The sequence below is a fragment of the Anastrepha obliqua genome, chromosome 2, assembly GCF_027943255.1.
Source record: "Anastrepha obliqua isolate idAnaObli1 chromosome 2, idAnaObli1_1.0, whole genome shotgun sequence".
Classification (NCBI taxonomy): Eukaryota; Metazoa; Arthropoda; class Insecta; order Diptera; family Tephritidae; genus Anastrepha; species Anastrepha obliqua.
The window spans coordinates 27,586,474-27,606,089 of NC_072893.1; the positions used below are offsets into that span (position 1 = coordinate 27,586,474).

Here is a 19,616-nt window from a genome sequence, read left to right on the forward strand (position 1 = left end):
CACGTGTGCGTGCATAAACATGTTACTACTGCTTATTTATTTATTTATTTTTCTTTGGATTGCTATGAAATGTGTGCTCAAGATAAAACTGAATATAGCAAAAAAGCGAAAAAAACCAAATACCAAAATAAAAACAAGAAACATAGAAACGAAAGATATGCGGAGATGAAAGCGGGTATCTCCCCACCATAAAGTTATAAGATTATTTGCAATTTCATTTGGCTTTTCGAAAGTGTGAAATATCAGTTTACAGCCACCAGTGATGGAGTTCACAAGTCGAATTAGTTAATAACTTATACCAAAGAGTTTTCGTAAATTAAGAGAAACCTTAAAAATAGTACTTATTTTAGGAATAGTGAACGCCTAAACTGGTTTTAAAATAAATTAAAAAGCCAAAAATGTTGTTCAATTTGTGTAAAAATTCAGTGGGCATTTGTCGTACTCAATATCGCCCACAAGTATTGGCGGCAGCAAGTGGTAAAGCCATGAATACTGTGCACATATATACATGCACACATTCATACATACATACTTACATACATATGTGCATTATCAACAAACTAAGCCAAAAGCACGACAAGCTGAAAGTAGTGTACAAAGTGTGATTACAAGCTTTCCAAAATGCTTTTGGTTAAAGCCACTCTAGCGGCCGCAAAAAGTGCGTAACTTGGACGATTTATTTTAGAAATACGAAAAAAATACTAGGGTTTCGTTTTAGTATTAAAGTTTGAAAAAAAACTGTTTGTTGCAAAATGATGGTAAAAAATCTAGTCTTCGGCATAGTTTTTTTTTAATTTCTCGGCACATAAGGAATTTGTAGTAAATTGTCAAGCCTGAAATATTGCACAAACAAAAATTTGTAATATAAGGTTGGCAAAAAAGTCTTGCGGTATTTTTATTGAATTTTCAATTGTTTATAGAATTGGTTATAATAATGCGATTTAAGTCAAATATGCGCCGTTTTGTGCGATGACGAGTTCCCAACGAGATGCCAACTTCATAATACCCCTCTTATAGAAGCTCGCTTCCCTATTGTCAAAAAACTTGGAGAGCCAATTTTCACAGGACTCTCTTGTGGACAACTTCCGACTACCCAACTCGTTCGCCATGGACAGAAATAGGTGGTAATCACTTGGTGCGAGATCCGGACTACACGGTGGATGCAAAAGAACCTCCCATCCGAGCTCCCGGAGCTTCTGGCGCGTCACCAAAGATGTGTGTGGCCTAGCGTTGTCCTGATGGAAGACAATTCGGCCTCTGTTGATCAAAGATGGCCTCTTCTGCATGAGTGCTGCATTCAAGCGGTCCAGTTGTTGGCAGTACAGGTCCGAATTGAGCGTTTGGTCATAGGGAAGCAGCTCATAGTGGATGATTCCCTACCAATCCCACCAAACACACAGAAGAACCTTCCTGGCCGTCAATCCAGGCTTGGCCACCGTCTGGGCAGCTTCACCGCTTTTCGACCACGACCGTTTGCGCTTCACGTTGTCGTAAGTGACCCACTTTTCATCGCCAGTCACCATCCGCTTCAAAAACGGGTCGATTTTGTTGCGATTCAGAAGCGATTCGCATGCATCCATACGGGAAAAAATGTTTTTTTGCGTCAATTCGTGTGGCACGCATACATCGAGCTTCTTTTTGAATCCAAGCTTCTTCAAATGGTTTATAACGGTGTGATGACTCATCCCCAGCTCTTGGCCGATGCTACGGCTGCTACTATGCCGGTCTCTTTCGATCAATTCAGCGATTTTATCGCAATTTTCGACGACAGGCCTTCCGGACCGTGGCGCATCTTCGATCACCTCTGCACCAGAACGAAAACGTTGAAACCATCGTTGTACGGTGCAAATGGAAACTGTATCGGGTCCATAAACTGCACAAATTTTATTGGCAGTATGAGATGCATTTTTGCCTTTATCGTAGTAGTACTGTAAAATATGCCGTATTTTCTCTTTATTTTGCTCCATGTTTGCGACGCTATAACTCACGAACGACTAAAAGCAAACAACAATTAATCAAACACGTGTTAGCACGTGAAAAGAGCTTTCCAAGAAGCTCTAGCGTGAACCGATGCGACGAATACAACTAGAACTACGCGCTTGCAAAGACAAGCTTGCGGAAATACCGCAAGACTTTTTTGACAACCTTATATTTGTGCACCAACTAACACTTTTGGAAGTACATAGCGGGATTTTAAATCAAACTTAGTAAAAATAATGCACCTTTGAAAAAAAAGGTTGAATTTTTGGTAAAAAAAAGAGTGGTGAATTATAAATTAATTGATTAATTAAAACAAAAATCTGATATAATCATAAAAGGGCTATGTATTTCCAAATAAATTTAGTTGTGATGCTACTTGCAAAATTTCAAATCAATTCATTCAACAGTGTTCAATTAATCCCCCCTGAAGGAAAAAGTGGTTTCAAGAAAAAATCGTTTAAAGTCTTACAAGCAGTGCCGCGAGTGTGTGAAAAAATTGCGAACTGCAACGTTGGATTAGCAAGAAAGTAATGTAAGGTGTGTAAAAGAAACGGGAAACTTTTATACTTCAATTATATACATATTTTGAACCATTTGCCACGTAGGTAGGTAGGGTGATTGTCGCAATGACACACTTAGACCTTTCGCAGGTCCATTGTGATACCACTGGAGCTTATCCTCACCCTATGGGTTCCTTTTCAAACCATCCGGTAGCTTTAATAAGCGAGCAAAGCTTCGTTAGTTTTAGATGCGCTATGTCCGCTACATTCGGTTAAAAATGCCGTATCAAGAGTGCGCAGCCTCCTCATAGCTAAGCTTTCACACTCACATAAAAGGTGTCTGACTGTTTCCTCTTCTTTTGTATTAAAACAGCTTCTACAGAAATCGAAGTATGGGAGTCCTAACCTTCTAGCGTGGCTGCCTATTAAACAATAACCAGTTAATACCCCTTTCATTTTTCTTATAGATTCTCTGTTAAATCTTAAAAAGATTTTCCATCGACCGCTGTTGCTTTTCGGCCAAGTCTGTCTGCTTAGTTCGGATGTGGTGAGGTTTTTCCAACTTGTATGATATTTACCTTGTTGATGGTTTCCCTATCTATAAGTAATTTACAAGTGGCTATAGGCATAGGTATCAGCGTCTTATCCGGTTGGAGATCGAGCGTTGTACCGGTTCGAGTAAGTTCATCTGCCTTGCAATTTCCTGCTATATTTCTGTTGCCTGGCACCCAAATAAGGTGTACTTTGTAGCACTTAACATAGATACGTCATTTAGAAGTTTAAAACATTCTAAGACTATTTTTGACGGGCGTGTTTTAGATTCAAGCGCTTTTATGCCGCTTGACTGTCTGAGTATATGAAGACTTCATTTCTGGATAATACTCTCGTTCTTATTATGGCGGTGACTTCTGCCTGAAATATAATACATTGCAATGATCAGGTAGGCGAAATGATTGACTAACTCCGAGTTTATCGGAGTAACCTCAACCTACTCTGTTGACTAGTTTTGAGCTATCTGTATAGATGTTTATATAATTTTTTTCTAACAATAAGCCCGTTCCTCTTTGGAAGAAAATGCTGTGACGAAGGATTTACTTAAGTTGATATCCTTGGTTTTACAGAGATCCGTTGTACCAGGAATGCAGAGGATTTTTTCTAAAATTGAAGAGTGTACTCCCTGGTTCGTTCTGAGTAGACCGATTTCTCTTAATCTGAGATCTGCCTTGGCAGCTGTTTACTTGTCGAATTGCTCTATTGCTAATAGGTTGCCACGTTTCTATTCATTTTATGATTTCGCGTTAAGGGGTTAGGGGTAGTCAGAGGCCCGAAAAAATGATGATTTTCACGAATTTTTTTTTGCTACTTAATTAATTTATTTAACAAAAATAAAAACATGGCATAAAAACATCATGTTTTAACTTGCCTTCACCAAAATTTCAAAAAAAAAATAATAATAATTGCAAAAGTTATCGCAGTTTGTGTGAAGCCCGTTTCTCCAGAAGTCCCTTGCGGTGAACATCACAAGTCCTTGCAGATTCATCTAAAACCAATCGGATGAGAAAAATTTTTTTTATTGATAGATAATCTCGAGCCGGATCGAAGCTTTTTTTTTTTTCAAAATGAACAAAATGGCGGCCTCAGAAAATTTTTTCCATATTTTAGAAAAAAAACCAACAGTTAATGTTAAAAAAAAATCGAAATTTTTGAAAAAAAAAATCCTTCGTTCAGGCACAAGTTTTTTATGTTTTTCAAAAGCTGTATAAATTTTATTGAAATCTACGTAGCGGTTTTTAAGTTACAGTGTTCACCAGTTTGAAAAACATAGTTTTGAGAAAAACGCATTTAAAGTTTTGCTATCGGCTCCGGAGCGGCCGAGCGCCCTTTGTTAATTGTTGAATAACTTGAAAAGTATTTGTCGGATTCACTTCAAATTTTTACACAATATTTTTAAAACATTATACTTTAAGAAAATGCAAAAAACAAAAAATCGATTTTTTGAAAATTCTGACTACCCCTAACCCCTTAATCAAACTTCTGCTCCTAAATAATTGTGAGAAGTCGTTAGAAGACTTCGAACGGGCAATCAATTCCTTTGAAGCATTCAAATCTTCATGAGTTGATGGAATATTTCCGGCCATGCTCCAGAAGGTTATAAGACTTGCGGTCAAGCATGGAGGTTCAGTCAAGTTTTTACACGCGTATATTAGAGACTCTTTAGCTCCAGGGGCCTGTCCGAGGTTCAACACACTTATATGTACTAAGGGCAGGTATGTAGAGACTGCGCTACTATTAGCGAAGGTAATTTCTTTTTTTTTTGTGGTGAAACTGAAAGACGATCTTAAACCCAGGCCTTTCAGTTGGTCATAATAATCAGTTGAATTCGATAAATTCAAACTCTCATCTATCGCACGTGTTGTTATTCGCCGGTTTGCATCAACTAATGCCTTTATCGCGTCTTTATTAGCTTCAACTGGCCTTCCATCGTGGTGCATCTTCGACATCAAAATTTCCGGATCGAAATTTTGCAAACCACTTCTGGCACTGGCGTATTGTCAACACATCTTCTCCATACACATCGGTTAATTTATTTTTGGCTTGAACAGCATTTTTACCTTTTCTATAGTAAAAAAGTAAAATATGACGAAAATGCTGCTTATTGCTCTTCATATTTAAAAGGACATCGACCAAAACTAATGCGCAAAATCAATTGAACTTATTCACACACAAGCCTTGCTATATCAGCTGTCGAAACATAGAATCTCAATTAAATCCTCTGTCGGGAAAAAACGAAATTACTTTCCGAACAACCCAATAGTAAATACTTAATATAGAGAAAACTCTTGAATCAAGGAATATTCCTTAGGAACATTTCTAGATATCTCAGAGGGATTCAACAACGTGACCAAGGAGGCTATAATGAATAGCATAGAAACACTAGGTATAGAATCCGGGATTCATATGTGGCTCAAAAATATATTAGGTAGCAGAAGAATAGGAGCGGAGTAGAACGAAGCCAAGTTAGTCAGAGTAGTGGGAAGGGGTACTCTTCAAAGGTGAGATACTGAAGAAATTTGATGAGAAAGTCCCCAAGCTAATAGCACATGCAGATAATATTGTCATAGTAGAAACGGGGAAATGTCTTAGCATCATAAGTAATACCATGACAAATATGCACTCTCAGATCGGTTCAGCTATGGACAGACGGGGTCTAAATGCGGATAAAATTGATATGATACTGTTTGCAAGAAAGTATAAGATCCCACGGTGGACTCCCCCAATACTCTCACACAGGACCTACCGGAGCAATATAGTCAATATGGGCTCTATGGCTCCGATTTTTTAAACTCATACAGCTCATCGTTCCATCGTCTGCGATATTCGCCGTTGCCAAAGTGCAAAGGTCCAAAAATCTTTCTCTCAAACACTCCAAGGGTCGCTTCATCGTCCAAGTTTCTGCGCCATATGTTAGGACGAGATGATGAGAGCCTTGCAGAGTGTTAGTTTTGTTCGTCGAGGGAGGATTTTACTACTCAATTGCCTACTTAGTCCAAAGTAGCACTTGTTGGCAAGAGAGATTCTTCGCTGAATTTCAAGGCTGGCATTGTAAACTGTGTTAAGGCTGGTTCCTAAATAAACGAAGTCTCTTACAACCGCTGACTAGTTCACTATAAATTAATCACAACCCGTTGCTTGTGATGTATCCACTAAAAAGTTACTAAAGCTATTGTACTGTCGAATAACCAACCTAAAAATATCGACTACAAACTTCGAATAGCACAAAGTTAAGGCCCTCCCTCTTCTAACCAAAAAAAAAATGTTACAATGCGAAAAATTTGTATAATTAAACTCCAAGATGTTAATCGCCACATATTTGCATTGTTAAGTGAATCTATTGGAATTTGCACATAACCCAGTTTAACGATCCTCTTAATCAGTCTAAGCAAATTTAAGAAGTATAATAATAATAATACATTCATAATAATAATACATTCAGCTTCCCTGCAAATTCTCCCGCTGTTGCTTGACAATTCAACTCAATTAGCGCTTTTTCCATTTTTGCTTTTATTACTAAACTTCGATACATCGCTCAGTATCTTCGTTAAGATTTCTCCACTTTAAGCATAAAAAATTATGTTATGCGTCTCTTTGTTTGCCTTACTGGCCCTCCTTCTTTTACAAAAAGTAAATCATTAAAAACTGTTAAGAGTGTTTTTTTGTTGCTACCATTGTTAAAATAAAAATATAAATATATTTAAATAAAATAATTGAAATATCCAGCTGTAAAAAAATTACGCACTTCTAAGGCGAGCTAAGATTGGCAGCTATCAATGGAGAAATCATAACCTTGGCGGAAGTCCTACATACGAATATTTGTGCAAGGTGAAGTTACTTTCTTGCTAATCCAATATAATCGGATTAGGATGTGAAAGTGCGCTCCTTACCTGCATCCATTGAACGAGTGGGTGGTACGAGTACCAGAAGCAGCTACTTCCAACTGATTTACCTTTAAATGTTCTCTGATTGTCATTATCTTGCCTTCCAGCCAACTAATTGCCACTTGTCGTGCCTTATGCGCTTACAATTTAGCAGATATTTTTAACATAAAATCATTAGATACATTTAAAAAAATCACACACACATACATATGCATATAAGAATTGACAGAATTACATATATAATTACGCATTTGCTTTTAAATTTTATTTGTTAAATCTTAAATGTCGCCGCCTAGTGACCCTATTGACTTTTTGTCATGGCATTTGCCTTGGCTGGTTTGCGCCCATGCTAGCGAAGCTCCAATCGCCGAATGGAAGTCCACTTGACTTTAATGCCTCCGTGGAGGAGGGCTCTTGGTTGGGCGCACTTATTTGTCTCGGCGCTATTGTCGGCAGCGCAGTTTTCGGTCAACTTCTGGATATTATCGGCCGTAAAGGTTGTATTTACGGCCTTGCCATACCGCATATTGTAAGTTTTCGTTGGATTTTATACACAATAATGCAATATATAATTAAATATGTACACATAAACGCCAATAACGTGAAATTTAGTGCTTTTGGTTACTCACTTACTTCGCGCAATCCATTGAATATCTCTACGCTGCACGCTTCTGCGCTGGCATGACTGGTGGTGGTACTTATGTGGTTATACCGATTTTCATTGGAGAAATCGTTGATCCGATGTTAGTAATGCAGGCAAAAATCTCTTACATATATTTTCATCATCTTTGTTTCATTTTAATATTCACATTTCATTCACATTTTACCCTCCCACAGTATTCGCGGGCGTCTCACCTCGTTGTTTACGCTCGCTCTTAACACGGGCATGTTGATTGGCAACATACTGTCCTCACACGTGCCGTATCACTTAATACCGATGGTGGTGATATCGTTGCCACTTCTCTATTTACTGCTTGAAACATTCTTCCCCGAAAGCCCAACATATCTGCTCCACAAGGAGCAGGAAGAGAACGCGGAAAAGTCTTTTAAATTCTATTACAATTACAAAGCGTTGAATAAGCAGGATGTGGCGCAATTGAATGTGAAATTTTCGGACTTGAGAAACTCGGTAATGGAACAAAAGACGCAAACAGAGGTTGTGACATGGCGTGATTTCTGTAAGTAAGATTTCAAACAGTTTTGGCTTTCAAGTTTTTACACATAAAATTGAATTTTTATTTATTCTTTAACTTCAGTCACCAAACAAGCCATACGCGCCTTTGGCCTGGGCATAATTCTGATGTTAATGAATGTTTTCACTGGCAGTTTCGCATTACTAAATTATATGTCGAGCATTTTTGTTGTCATTCAAACAGACATAGACCCGAATACGAACACCATCATTATTGGGGTCGTGCAAATTATTGGCACAGTTGCAGCCATCAATTTAGTCGATCGTTACGGTCGCAAATTTTTGCTAATAATTTCGAACGCCTCTATGGGCATCTGCTTGGCTGCCTTTGGCATGTATGCCTTCTTTGCCGAAGAAACTAGTGTGGATCTATCGGCCTATCGTTCTTGGCTACCACTTCTGATTATGACTTTTATTATATTCGCTTGTAATATAGGAATAATACCCGTTACTTTCGTTGTGCTGGTGGAGATTTTGCCCGCGAAGGTAATCATCTTTAAATTATATTATTTTAATTACTTTAAAAATTCGATATTTTTGTGCTCAAAACTTTTAGGTAGCGTAGAACAAAACAGGTTGTGCAAAACTTAAATATGAACATAATTACAAACAAATATGTGTGTACACCTGTGTTCACAATAATAGCCACACTACACATTGCAAAGGTGTAGCATATAAGTAAACACATTTTTTTTAATTTATTAAAAAAAAATTTTTTTTTAGTTTTTTTTTTAATTTAATTTCTTTTTTAATTTTTTGTTTTTATGAATAATAAACATTTATTTTCTTTCAATTGTTTTTCTTCATATTTCTTTTTTTTTAATTTTTTTATTTTTTTTAATTCATTTTTTGTTTAATTTTTTTTTCTGGAAAAAAAACTTATTTTTTTTTATTTTTTTTTTTCTTAATATTTCTTTTTTTAAGTTTTTTTTTATTTTTTTTTTTTAATTTTTAATTTAATCTCATTTTTGATTTCGTTTCTAATTTATTATGTATATATATTTATGTGTATGAAAAATATATATTTATATATTTTATGAAAAATATAATTTATTTTTCTTTTAATGTTTTTTTTGTTTACATTTCATTTACTTAATTTTTTAATTCTTTTTTTTATTTTTTTTTTTATTTCTTTTTAAACTCGTTTTTAAATTAATATTATTTTTATTATTTTTGTTTATTAATTTTTTGTTTTTATAAGAAATAAAATTTATTTTTTTTTTAATTTCTTTCGTTTATATTTTTTTTAAAATTTTTTTTATTCTATTTTTTTTTTAATTCTTATTTAAATCCCTTTTTCATTCCGTTTTTAAATTATTATTATTTAATTAATTTTTTTTATGATTTCTTTTAAATAACATTTTTTTAAATTTTTTGTTTTTGTAAAAAATAAAAATTTATTTTCTTTCAATTGTTTCTAACTCTTTTTTAGTTTTTCTAATTTTATTTTTAATTTTTAATTTTTAGTTTTTAGTTTTTAATTTAATTTCCTTTTTAATTTCGTTTTTATTATTATATTTATTATTATTTTTTTGTTTTTAATTTTTTTTTTGTTTATATTTCTTTAATTTAATTTTTTTATTTTTGTTTTTAAATTTCCTTTTTAGTTTCGTTTTTAAATTATTATAATTATTATTAAATGTTTTTATGATTTCTTTTAATTTTATAAAAAATAAAATTTATTTTTCTTTTAATTTTTTTTCTTTACATTTCTTCTTTTTAATTTAAATTTTTTTTTTTATTTTTAATTTAATTTCCTTTTTAAATTATTATTTTTCTAATTTATTTTTTGTTTTAATTTTTTTGTTTATATTTCGTTTTTTTAATTTTTTTTATGTTTTTTTAATTTTTAATTTAATTTCCTTTTTAATTTCGTGTTTAAATTATTATTTTTTTTATTAGTATTATACACTGGCTGTACACAGCAGTGGTTAGGCCTATTCTCTACTATTGTATTGTAATATGGTGGAATGCCCTTGAGAAGGGGGGGAACATCAAAAAACTTGACAAGGTTCAGAGACTAGGGTAACTGTAGAGCCGATGAACTAGCGAGACTCGGCATCAAGTTGACCGATGAGTACATAGACAATGGCATAGGCATACCCTTACAAACATGTAAGCTACTTATCCGTGAAGAAATCGTAAGGAAAGCAAACGAAAGATGGCGTAAAGTAGCCACCTGCAAAATCGTCCATCAACCGTGGCCGACTCTTAGTGCTAAACGCACAGAATCTTGGCTAAGCCAAAATAAACACAGTCTTAGCACACTGATTTCAGTCATAACGGGACATTGTCTAAGGTAGGCACGCGCAAAGGATGGGTGTGCAGCACATGACTTCTGTAGAAGTTGTCTTGATGAGGAAGAAGAAGAGACAATCTTACACCTTCTGTGCCATTGTTCTGCTCTATCCAGACTGAGATTTTCTATTCTAGGTAGACAATTTTTTAACGAGTTGAAAGATCTCAGTTCCGCAGAAATAGGAGGTATTCTAAAATTTTTGAAAAGCACACACTGGTTTTAGGAGAAAGAGGGAAAGCTCCCCACGCGGCATCACAATGAGCTATGAGCCTAAGTGTGTCCCACAGGACAACCCTTTCAACCTAACCTAACCTTATCCCAAAATGCATTAAATGCCGCAATATTGCCATTGATATTCATGGATAACATTTTTTATATAATTATAATTCCGCTGATTTTCAAAAGACTCTTCCTTGGTTTTTCTATTTTTGTTTTCCTTGGCTTCTTTAGCCAGTTTTAGAGGATCTTAGGAAAGAATAAAAGTTCAAACATTTTTGAGTAGTCTTTTTTAATTATTATTTTTTAAATACCTAGGAACCTCACCAAAAAAAGTTGCGGTCTTTCCCCCGGAATTATAAAATCAATTATACTTTAGGAATTCCCCCAACATTGTTTTGATAAAATATTAAGATTTAAGCGAGCTGGACCGATTTGAAACACCTCCAAATATACAGGCTTTAAATAACATAAAATTAGCTTTTAAAATTTTTTTACAAAAAATCGCCTCACATGATAGAAGAGTTTAAGCTTAAGACGTCTGCATAAAAATGTTAACAATTTTATCCACGGAATCGAAATAATGATATTTTTCGGTCCTGCCACTTTCAATCGGTCCTGCTCACAATTAATTTAAAATATGAGCACAAAAGAAAGTATTTTTTCAAGAGGAAACTTTTGTTTTTACGCTTACGTAATTTCCAAAATAGTTTAGGTACTTTATTGACAATATACAAATTTTTAATAAAGCAATCTATTATGTTAAAGAAATGCTCTAGTTATAATAAAAATTGTAATCTCAACTTATGCAGATACGTTCAAAAGCTATGTCCATTTGCTTGTCATTCCTGAGCGTCTGCACCTTTACGTTGCTGAAGGTATTTCCCTCGTTCATGCACGCGTTCGGACTATCAGCGACAATGTGGGCCTGTGCGACGTTTGCTGCGCTGGCGCTATTCTTCATTTCAATATTCCTGCCGGAGACTAAGGGGAAATCCATGAATAACGACAATTTTAAATAAGAATCTCTACATTTTACGTTTTTATAACAAAAATAGCTACAGCTACAGCTACAGTATTGCAAAAGCCAGCGTAAAGATCCAGTAACTACTTTTATGTATGCATTGTTGGAAAATAAAGTACATAGTGAGATACATATATTATAATTATTTAAGTTTAAAATAAAAATTTTAAGAACTTGTTGTATTTTGACAATTATTTCTGGGAGGGCGGATAAAATTTTTTATAACCTTAAAAAAATTTAGAAGTGTTTTCTTAAATCTTAATATTTGATACCATACTGAATATTATAAAAATTATATATATGTATAATTGGCGCGTACACTCTTTTTGGGTATTTGGCCGAGCTCCTCTTCCTATTGGTGGTGTGCGTCTTGATGTTGTTCAACAAATGGAGGGATCTACATTTTCAAGCCGACTCCGAACGGCAGATGATTTTTGTGAGAAGCTTTTTCATGGCAGAAATACACTCGGAGGTTTGCCATTGCCTGCCGAGGGGCGACCGCTATTAGAAAAAACGTTTTCTTAATTTTGGTGATTCACCGAGATTCGAACCTACGTTCTCTCTGGATTTCGAATTGTAGTCACGCAGCAAACCATTCGGCTACGGCGGCCGCCTAGTAGTAGTAAATAATTGAGTAATAAAAAAATAATATGCCAATATAGGTAGGTGAAATAGTTGAAGTGCCGGTCTGGCACTCCTCAAGTAGCACTAAAGCGCCGTATTGATACCATTATGAGACCTCCAACAGGCAGATATTTACAGCCAGCAAGAGCTGTTGATATCATGGAGGAGATTGATTGGATTTAGGTTGGCGCACTGCCCCAGGCTGACGTAGAAAGGAGCGCCCAGTGACCTTAGTCGTCTAGCTGCCAAACCCGGACATATACAGAGAAAATGCTCTACAGTCTTCTTCTCTGAAAGGTCGCCACAGCTTCTACAATGGGAGTTAAATGGTAACTCTAGCTTTTTCCTCGTATGTGCCGACCGTCCAGTGACCGGTAAACACAGCTACGAGTTTGGAAATTGAATGGCGAGGAGTCCAAAGGACTTTTTGAGTGCTTGGTATATTGTATTGGGGCCAAAGGGTTTTCGAAATATCACATGAAGAAATGTAGTTCCATCTTTTCTGCGCTTTCCTGAGAAATAATTTGTACAGTTCTCTTTTAGCAACTGTCAGGGGGATGCCGATGACCGGGTAGGAGATTTCTGAAGCCAATTCAGTCCCTTCCTGGCAAGCTCATCAGCAATTTCATTTCAAAAAATGTCCTGGAACCCAGATCAGAGAAATGTTACCTGCACACCCAAGAGATTTGACCTCCTCCTTACAGGAGTTTACTAGTTGCGTTCTGCACCATGGCGTCGTCAGAGCCTTAATCGCGGCCTGACTATCGGAGAAAATGTTAATATCTCCCTCACTCCCACGTTCCCTAAGCATTTTGCATGCTTGCAGGATCGCAAAGACTTTTGCTTGAAAAACACTAGCAGTGTTCGGCAGAATATAAATAAATTGGCTGATTTAGAGAAAACCCCTGCTCCGACTTCCGAACCTTCAGTGAAGACAGAGGTGCAAGCTTCGGTGCACGTTTTCCCCTCGATCCAATCTTGCCTATTTGGAAAGATTGCCCTTGCACAACCCTCAAACTCTAGTTTGCGGATAGAGAGGTCTGTTCGAAGTTCGGACAACTACGGTGTTAACGGTGTTTTACATGCTCCGGTGATGCCAGTGCATGCAGTTTTTTGCACCCTCTTCAGTTTAGTGATATTATAGCCCTTCCGAAGAGCTTCCCATCAAACAACACAGCCATACGTTAAAATTGGCAAAACCACTGCGTTGTACATCCACAGCACGACCTGTGGCTTGAGACCCCATTTTTTACCGAACATAAATTTGCAGGCGTAGAAGGCTATATTGGCCTTCTTTACCCGATTTTCAATGTGTAGCTTCCAATGGAGTTTGGAGTCAAGTATCACTCCAAGGTACCGAACTTCCGATGAGAGCGGGAGAACGTGGTTGTTTAATTTGGGAAGTCGAAAGGGTGGAGGTTTATATTTTCTGATAAATAGCACCAGCTCCGTTTTGTCAGAGTTGACTCGGAGGCCGCAAGTGGCAGCCCAGTGCCAGAGTACAGCCAGTGACCTTTCCAAAATCTCAGCCATGACTGAGGGAAACTTTTATTAAAAAATTATTTCAAACTCAAAAAAACAAGTATATAATAAATCAGGCGAGGCTCATCAGTAAAATCATTTTGTAATACATACTTCTTTTCATCATATTAATCATTTTGAATTTAGTAAACTTTCGATACATTTTTTCCTAAGCATTAGACGCCTTCATTAGTACACTCGCACACGACCCATTTAAATGGACTCGCGGCTCAAAATTTGTATGCAAAAATAATTACGTATGCAAAACGGTAAAGCAATTAGTGGTATTAAGTAGCAGGACTGTTCGTTTTTGTCCAACAACAAGAAGGAGTAAAACGACTGTTCCCCACTTTTGTTTCAATTGCGCTCGTTTTAAGTGTTGGTCATTTATTGTTGGTGCTTACTTACCCATCTCCGTATGCGTGTACGTGTGTGTGGCCTGCATTTAATGATTCTTTGTGCAATTTAGCATTCAAGTTCGTAACAGCTCGGGTGGGTATGAGCATACAAAATTTTCATTTAGAAGAGGTCTCAGAAATGCATTAACCTCATAAAGCACATACATTTAATAAGAAGTAAATTTGTTTTTTTTCCTACAAGCTCAGGCATTGTTTGTTCTAATAAATAGAACGAAATAGAAAGACAAAATCTCTTCTGTATGATTTCGTTAGGCAAATTTATTTTATCTCCTTTAAAATATGACCCGTCTGAAACAACACAGATGTGATATTCTTTAACTCAGTCCTCCATGCACCCCCGGTAGGCCGACGAAAGGATGACCTTCAACTCCTTCGTCACATTCTCTTTGATCTCCTCTATCGACTGAAACTTCAACTTGGGACACAAAAAGAAATCACACGGGGCCATATCAGGTAAATACGGTGCTTTCACGATGGTATTTACTTGGCATTTGGTCAAATAATCCAGCATAAATTGGGATCGGTGCGATGGCGCGTTATCATCATGCAAAATCCGAGAATTGTTTGCCCACATTTCCGGCCGTTTGCGACATACAGCATCTCTCAAACGCTTCAAAAACAAGGTTATTCCTTGTATATGTATGGAGAATGTTTGTGCAGCTACAACAACGTTGGTAGAGTTTAAAAAATTTAGTTCAGAGATTCACTAAGGCGATCCAAAATATGATTATGGAAAAAATAGGAAACATAAATTAAAAAATAAGTATCTATTAGAATTGCATTTATTGAAGATTTTTGAAGGGAAATAATTCCATAGAAGGGAATTATATCTCAAAAAATATTAATTTTTAAAGATTTTATACCAATTTTAAGAAAAAAAGCATTTCCTCGATGTAAAATATATGGACAAAGTCAAAGCTCTGGCGGCACCATTAATATAAACCCAAATAAAAAAAATAAGTTTAGGAAAATACGAGTCCCTCTTTTCGATTTTTTATAGTTTTGCGTGGTGGTTAAATTTTTTTTTATTTATTTAATATGTAAATAAAAGTAGGCGGTGCAATGGAATTTTCCAAAATATTTAAATATTTTTTTAATTATTTCTTTCTTTTATATAACAACAAATTCGTATCAAATTTGTGCTAGTTTTCTCTATTAGAAAATAAAATGTTCATTTTTTTACATTTTTGAAAAATAGCGATACGAGTATCTCGAAGTTGGGAGTGGAGTTTGCGTCATTCTCAAAGTCAACTTCAGTTAGGCTTGACTCGATGTGTCTGGTTTTATTTAGTGTGCCGGTCGTGGGAATGGGTTAGTGCGTGATTGTCAATTGGTTGCCTCGGCCTCGAAATCCACAGTAGGCAAGAAGCATCAAACGGCAGAAATATTTGTTTCTAATAGCGGTCGCCCTCTGTGGTCATAACCTCTGAATCTACTGATGTATAAATTCAGCATCAATGCTCACACCCCAAATCGGAGGAGAAGCTCAGCCAGGCAAAGCTAACAAAAGATTTATGTGTCAGATATGTATATCAATTTTTACCCGTGTTAGCGACTCCATCATCCTGACTACATATTTTGGAATATACTTCAGGCGCCTTCCATTTGCATTTTCTCAGCCTGCTGTGTTTGGGCTCTGCTCACTAGACAAAAAATGTGCATGTGAAAGTAACAAGCAAGCTTTACCGCTACCGAGTATGACTACATCTCACAAAACTGATATAACTCATTATTTTCAATGCTGCCAAATCTCTCTTCAGATATTAGACAAGTTTCATTAGACCACATTCATACAGGGACACTTTTGTTTCTTCAACGTTACGAATTCTTTTTTGATGATCCCATCGAGTTCAAAAACCTTCCAAATATTAGTTTTTAGTTTACGGTCAACAACAACATTAAGAAGAACGGCAACACAGGGCGACTTGACAGAACGCGAGCTACACAAGTAACGAGTAGCACCAACAAAAGATATCATGCATGAACGTGGTTTTATGTTAGGTAGTGCTGGCTGATCTGTAAAAAGATCTCACTCCGACCTCTACGGTCCATAGTGTGGCCAGTGCTATGTACAGGTGGCGCAAAAGTAACCTTGCGATGTTTTTTGGCTGTAATTAAAAAAAAAAAATGAAAAACTTTGATTCTTCTTGTGGATTATTTTTATTTGGTCTTTTAATTTTTTTTACATCAAGTCGAGAATATGATGTCATGTAAATGGCCGCTGCCACAGTTGATTGCCATTTGAGCCCTTTTTATGGCATTTTCCATCACTTTGGCCAAAACTTCCGGCGATAGGTCCTCACATTCTTGACGGATATTGTCTTTAAGAGCTGCAAGAGTCTGAGGCTTGTTGACATAAACCCGCGACTTCAAAAAGCCCCACAAAAAGAAGTCTGGAGCGGTCAAATCAGGCGATCTTGCTGGCCAGTGCAAATCGCCAAAACGGGAGATTAGGCGCCCAGGAAATGCATCCTTCAGCATATCGGTTGTGGCACGTGCAGTGTGTGCCGTTGCACCGTCCTGTTGGAACCACATGTTTTCCAATCCCAATCGTTGATCATTGCTCTGTAGGGCTCACCATTCACAGTAACCGTTTGGCCCGCGACGTCTTCGAAGAAAAAAGGTCCGATGACTCCTCCAGCGAAAACAGCACACCATACAGTGACTTTGAGCGGGTGTAATGGCTCTTCGTGGGTTACGCGCGGGTTTTCAGTGCCCCAGAAGCGTAAATTTTGCTTATTGACGTAGCCGCTAAGACGGAAATGGGCCTCATCACTCATGATTATTTTTGATGAAAAATCATCTTCCTCTTGGTGGTGATTAACGTATGTTAGACGCGATTGGCGGTCAGCAGCTAACAGCTGATGCACCGTCTGGACTTTGTACGGAAACATCTTCAAATCTTGTACCAAAATTCGCTGTAAAGACCCTCGACTGATACCCATTTGCGTGGCACGTCGTCTGGTCGATATCGACGGCGCTTCCATGACATCTTCGACTACAGCAGCAATATTCTCTGCAGAACGGCTACTCCGGGGTCTGCCACGCCTGGCAGCATCTCGTGTTGTGCCAGTCTCTTCGAGGCGAGCGGCTAAACGTCGCAGTGTTTCGCCAGTAGGCGTTGGACGGCGAGGAAATCTGCGACGAAATTCACGTTGTGCCAAAGTCACCGACCGATTATTGGTCAAATAAATACTCGTAGTCAGCAATATTCCGCATTCTGGAGCAGTGTAGCATAACATTGTTTATTAACGTGTATTTTGCATGTGTTTACTACACAAATGTCAAAACAGAACTGACATTAGGAGCCAATCGCAAAATTTATAGCATTTTCTGATAGAAGGATTACTTTAGCGCCACCTGTTATCTGGAGTCGAAGATATCACTTTATATATATTAATATAATTCATAATGCACGTTTTCGCGAGTTTTAACAACCCGTTACGCTTTTTGTCAGCAATATCCTTCAAGGATAAAAACTATGTATGTAGATCCCAGGCACATTTGTCGAATACTGCAAAGAGCAGGTTAGTGCCGTAGTAGGTGTTCCAAAGTACCCCTAGCATTCTCTTCGTTGCATGTGTTAGACTCCTACGCATCGCTCTTGACTAATCTCAATTTTGGCTGCGTGATGTGGGGTGAGACAATATTGTGCTGTCTTCTCTAGAGACTGATAAAATAAAGTTTGTAGTTTTCGTATTCTAAGTTCTTAGCATAATTTTGTCAGTTTTGTACGAAGTTGAGTGTTCCCATATTGACCGCGGAGTTCCTATTTCTACAGAGTTCATAAATTTTGGATCTGCACTGTGAAACATATTCCGAGTTAGTCCAAGGAGCCATAATTACTTTAATACCGTAGCTGCTTTTGTCTGGTACTGTCTTCTTTCGTTGTAAATTAAAACATTTCCCCAATATAGTTAATCCATTGGTATCCACGATCGTAATCTAAAATATGAAAAATGTGAGGATTAGTTAAAGGAAATATGGTTTTATATTCTTATTTTTCAATGTAATCATCCTCAGCTGAAATAAATTTTTCCCTTCGTGGACTTAACGGGCTTATACAGAAAATATTATTTTTAAGATTTCTCTTCAAAATGGTTTTCCATCCACTTCATCTCACTACTATCCGAAAAGCTTCGCACCCGTAACTCACTATTCGTGGCCGCCTAATGTGTACTTTAAGAAAAGACTTTTTCCGTTGTACAATCGTATGCTTCGTAGTTATTTCTCTTTCAACACATACCTCGAATAACATTAATGCAGACAACTAAAAAATTTTACTAATGCATAAATTTCTAAAATTCCAAAAAAACAAAAATAAGTAATAATATTTTTGTTTAATAATTATTCGTTTTGAGCAGATGACAATGATAAACTAGGAATTCATCTCACTAGATCTGCCTTTCCTGCAGGGCATATTATAAACACACACACACACATACATATGCAGGCATACTTGTATATGCACACAAGCACATAAAATCGGAGAGAATTTCAAAGGTGGCTAGCGCACATGACTCTATCGTCTAATTTGACCATCCTTTTCCTCCACTAATTGCAACAAGTGGACCCTTCAGCCTTCGCCTAGTAGATGCACGCTTTCTGCTTAAATATCCATTAAATATCATTTGTGGAACCGAACGCGATACTTTAATTGATTTAAATGCCCACTCACTTAATTAGGTGTTCTTTCCAAGGGTTTTAGGGGTTACAAATCGTAATTTGTTTTGTATTAAATGACAAAAGCATTTGCATATAGACGAGTGGTTAGCCATGTATGTATCTACAGTATATCACAAAAATTAACTGTCACTTAACGGAATAATCTTCAAGGCAGTATGCATTTTCGAAAGCAAAAATAATCGTAATACAGAGAGCGATTTCAATTTCCCCCAATAGCCATTTTTGAAAGACATCTTTTGAAAAAAATAAGACCATTTAAAATTCTGTGAGTATTTCAAACAACTCTACGTTAAGCTCAATTAAGGTTCGGCACTGAGGCCGTAAGTTTCATGTTCTTCTACAGGGGTACCGTCTGGTGTGACCAGTACTCGAAGAAATAAAATACATACAGACTTCGTCCCAAGGTACACTGCTCTCTTTAACCATAACTAAAAGCTAACCGATAGAGTGAGTAGTAGGACTTCCTCAAAAGGAATTCTTTTAAAACTGAGTCTATTCCCTGCCGTGTCTCTCAAGCTGAACTGACGGCAATAAAAATACCGGTTTTTGACTTGAAGATCCTTTTATAATTAAGTCTAATAGTCAAACTGATGTTAGATATCAATAATCAAATAATACATCCTCGAAGGTAGCGATTTAATGTAGGAAGGCGTTGAACGAGCTGGCGTGGTATGGGTTCCTGATCACTGGGGTATTCCCGCGTTGCGATGAACTATGCC

At 36.7% G+C, this 19,616-nt stretch overlaps 1 protein-coding gene across 1 annotated transcript; it reads left to right on the plus strand.

The window, feature by feature from the left end:
* Positions 1–266: 266 nt before the first annotated feature.
* Positions 267–11,755, plus strand: LOC129239127 (facilitated trehalose transporter Tret1-like). Its single transcript, XM_054874440.1, has 6 exons — positions 267–477; positions 7,213–7,445; positions 7,529–7,659; positions 7,754–8,094; positions 8,173–8,594; positions 11,436–11,755. Exons 1-6 carry the CDS (start codon positions 399–401, stop codon positions 11,643–11,645), a joined length of 1,416 nt encoding a protein of 471 aa, XP_054730415.1. The 5' UTR covers positions 267–398; the 3' UTR covers positions 11,646–11,755.
* The last annotated feature ends 7,861 nt before the right edge of the window (positions 11,756–19,616 follow it).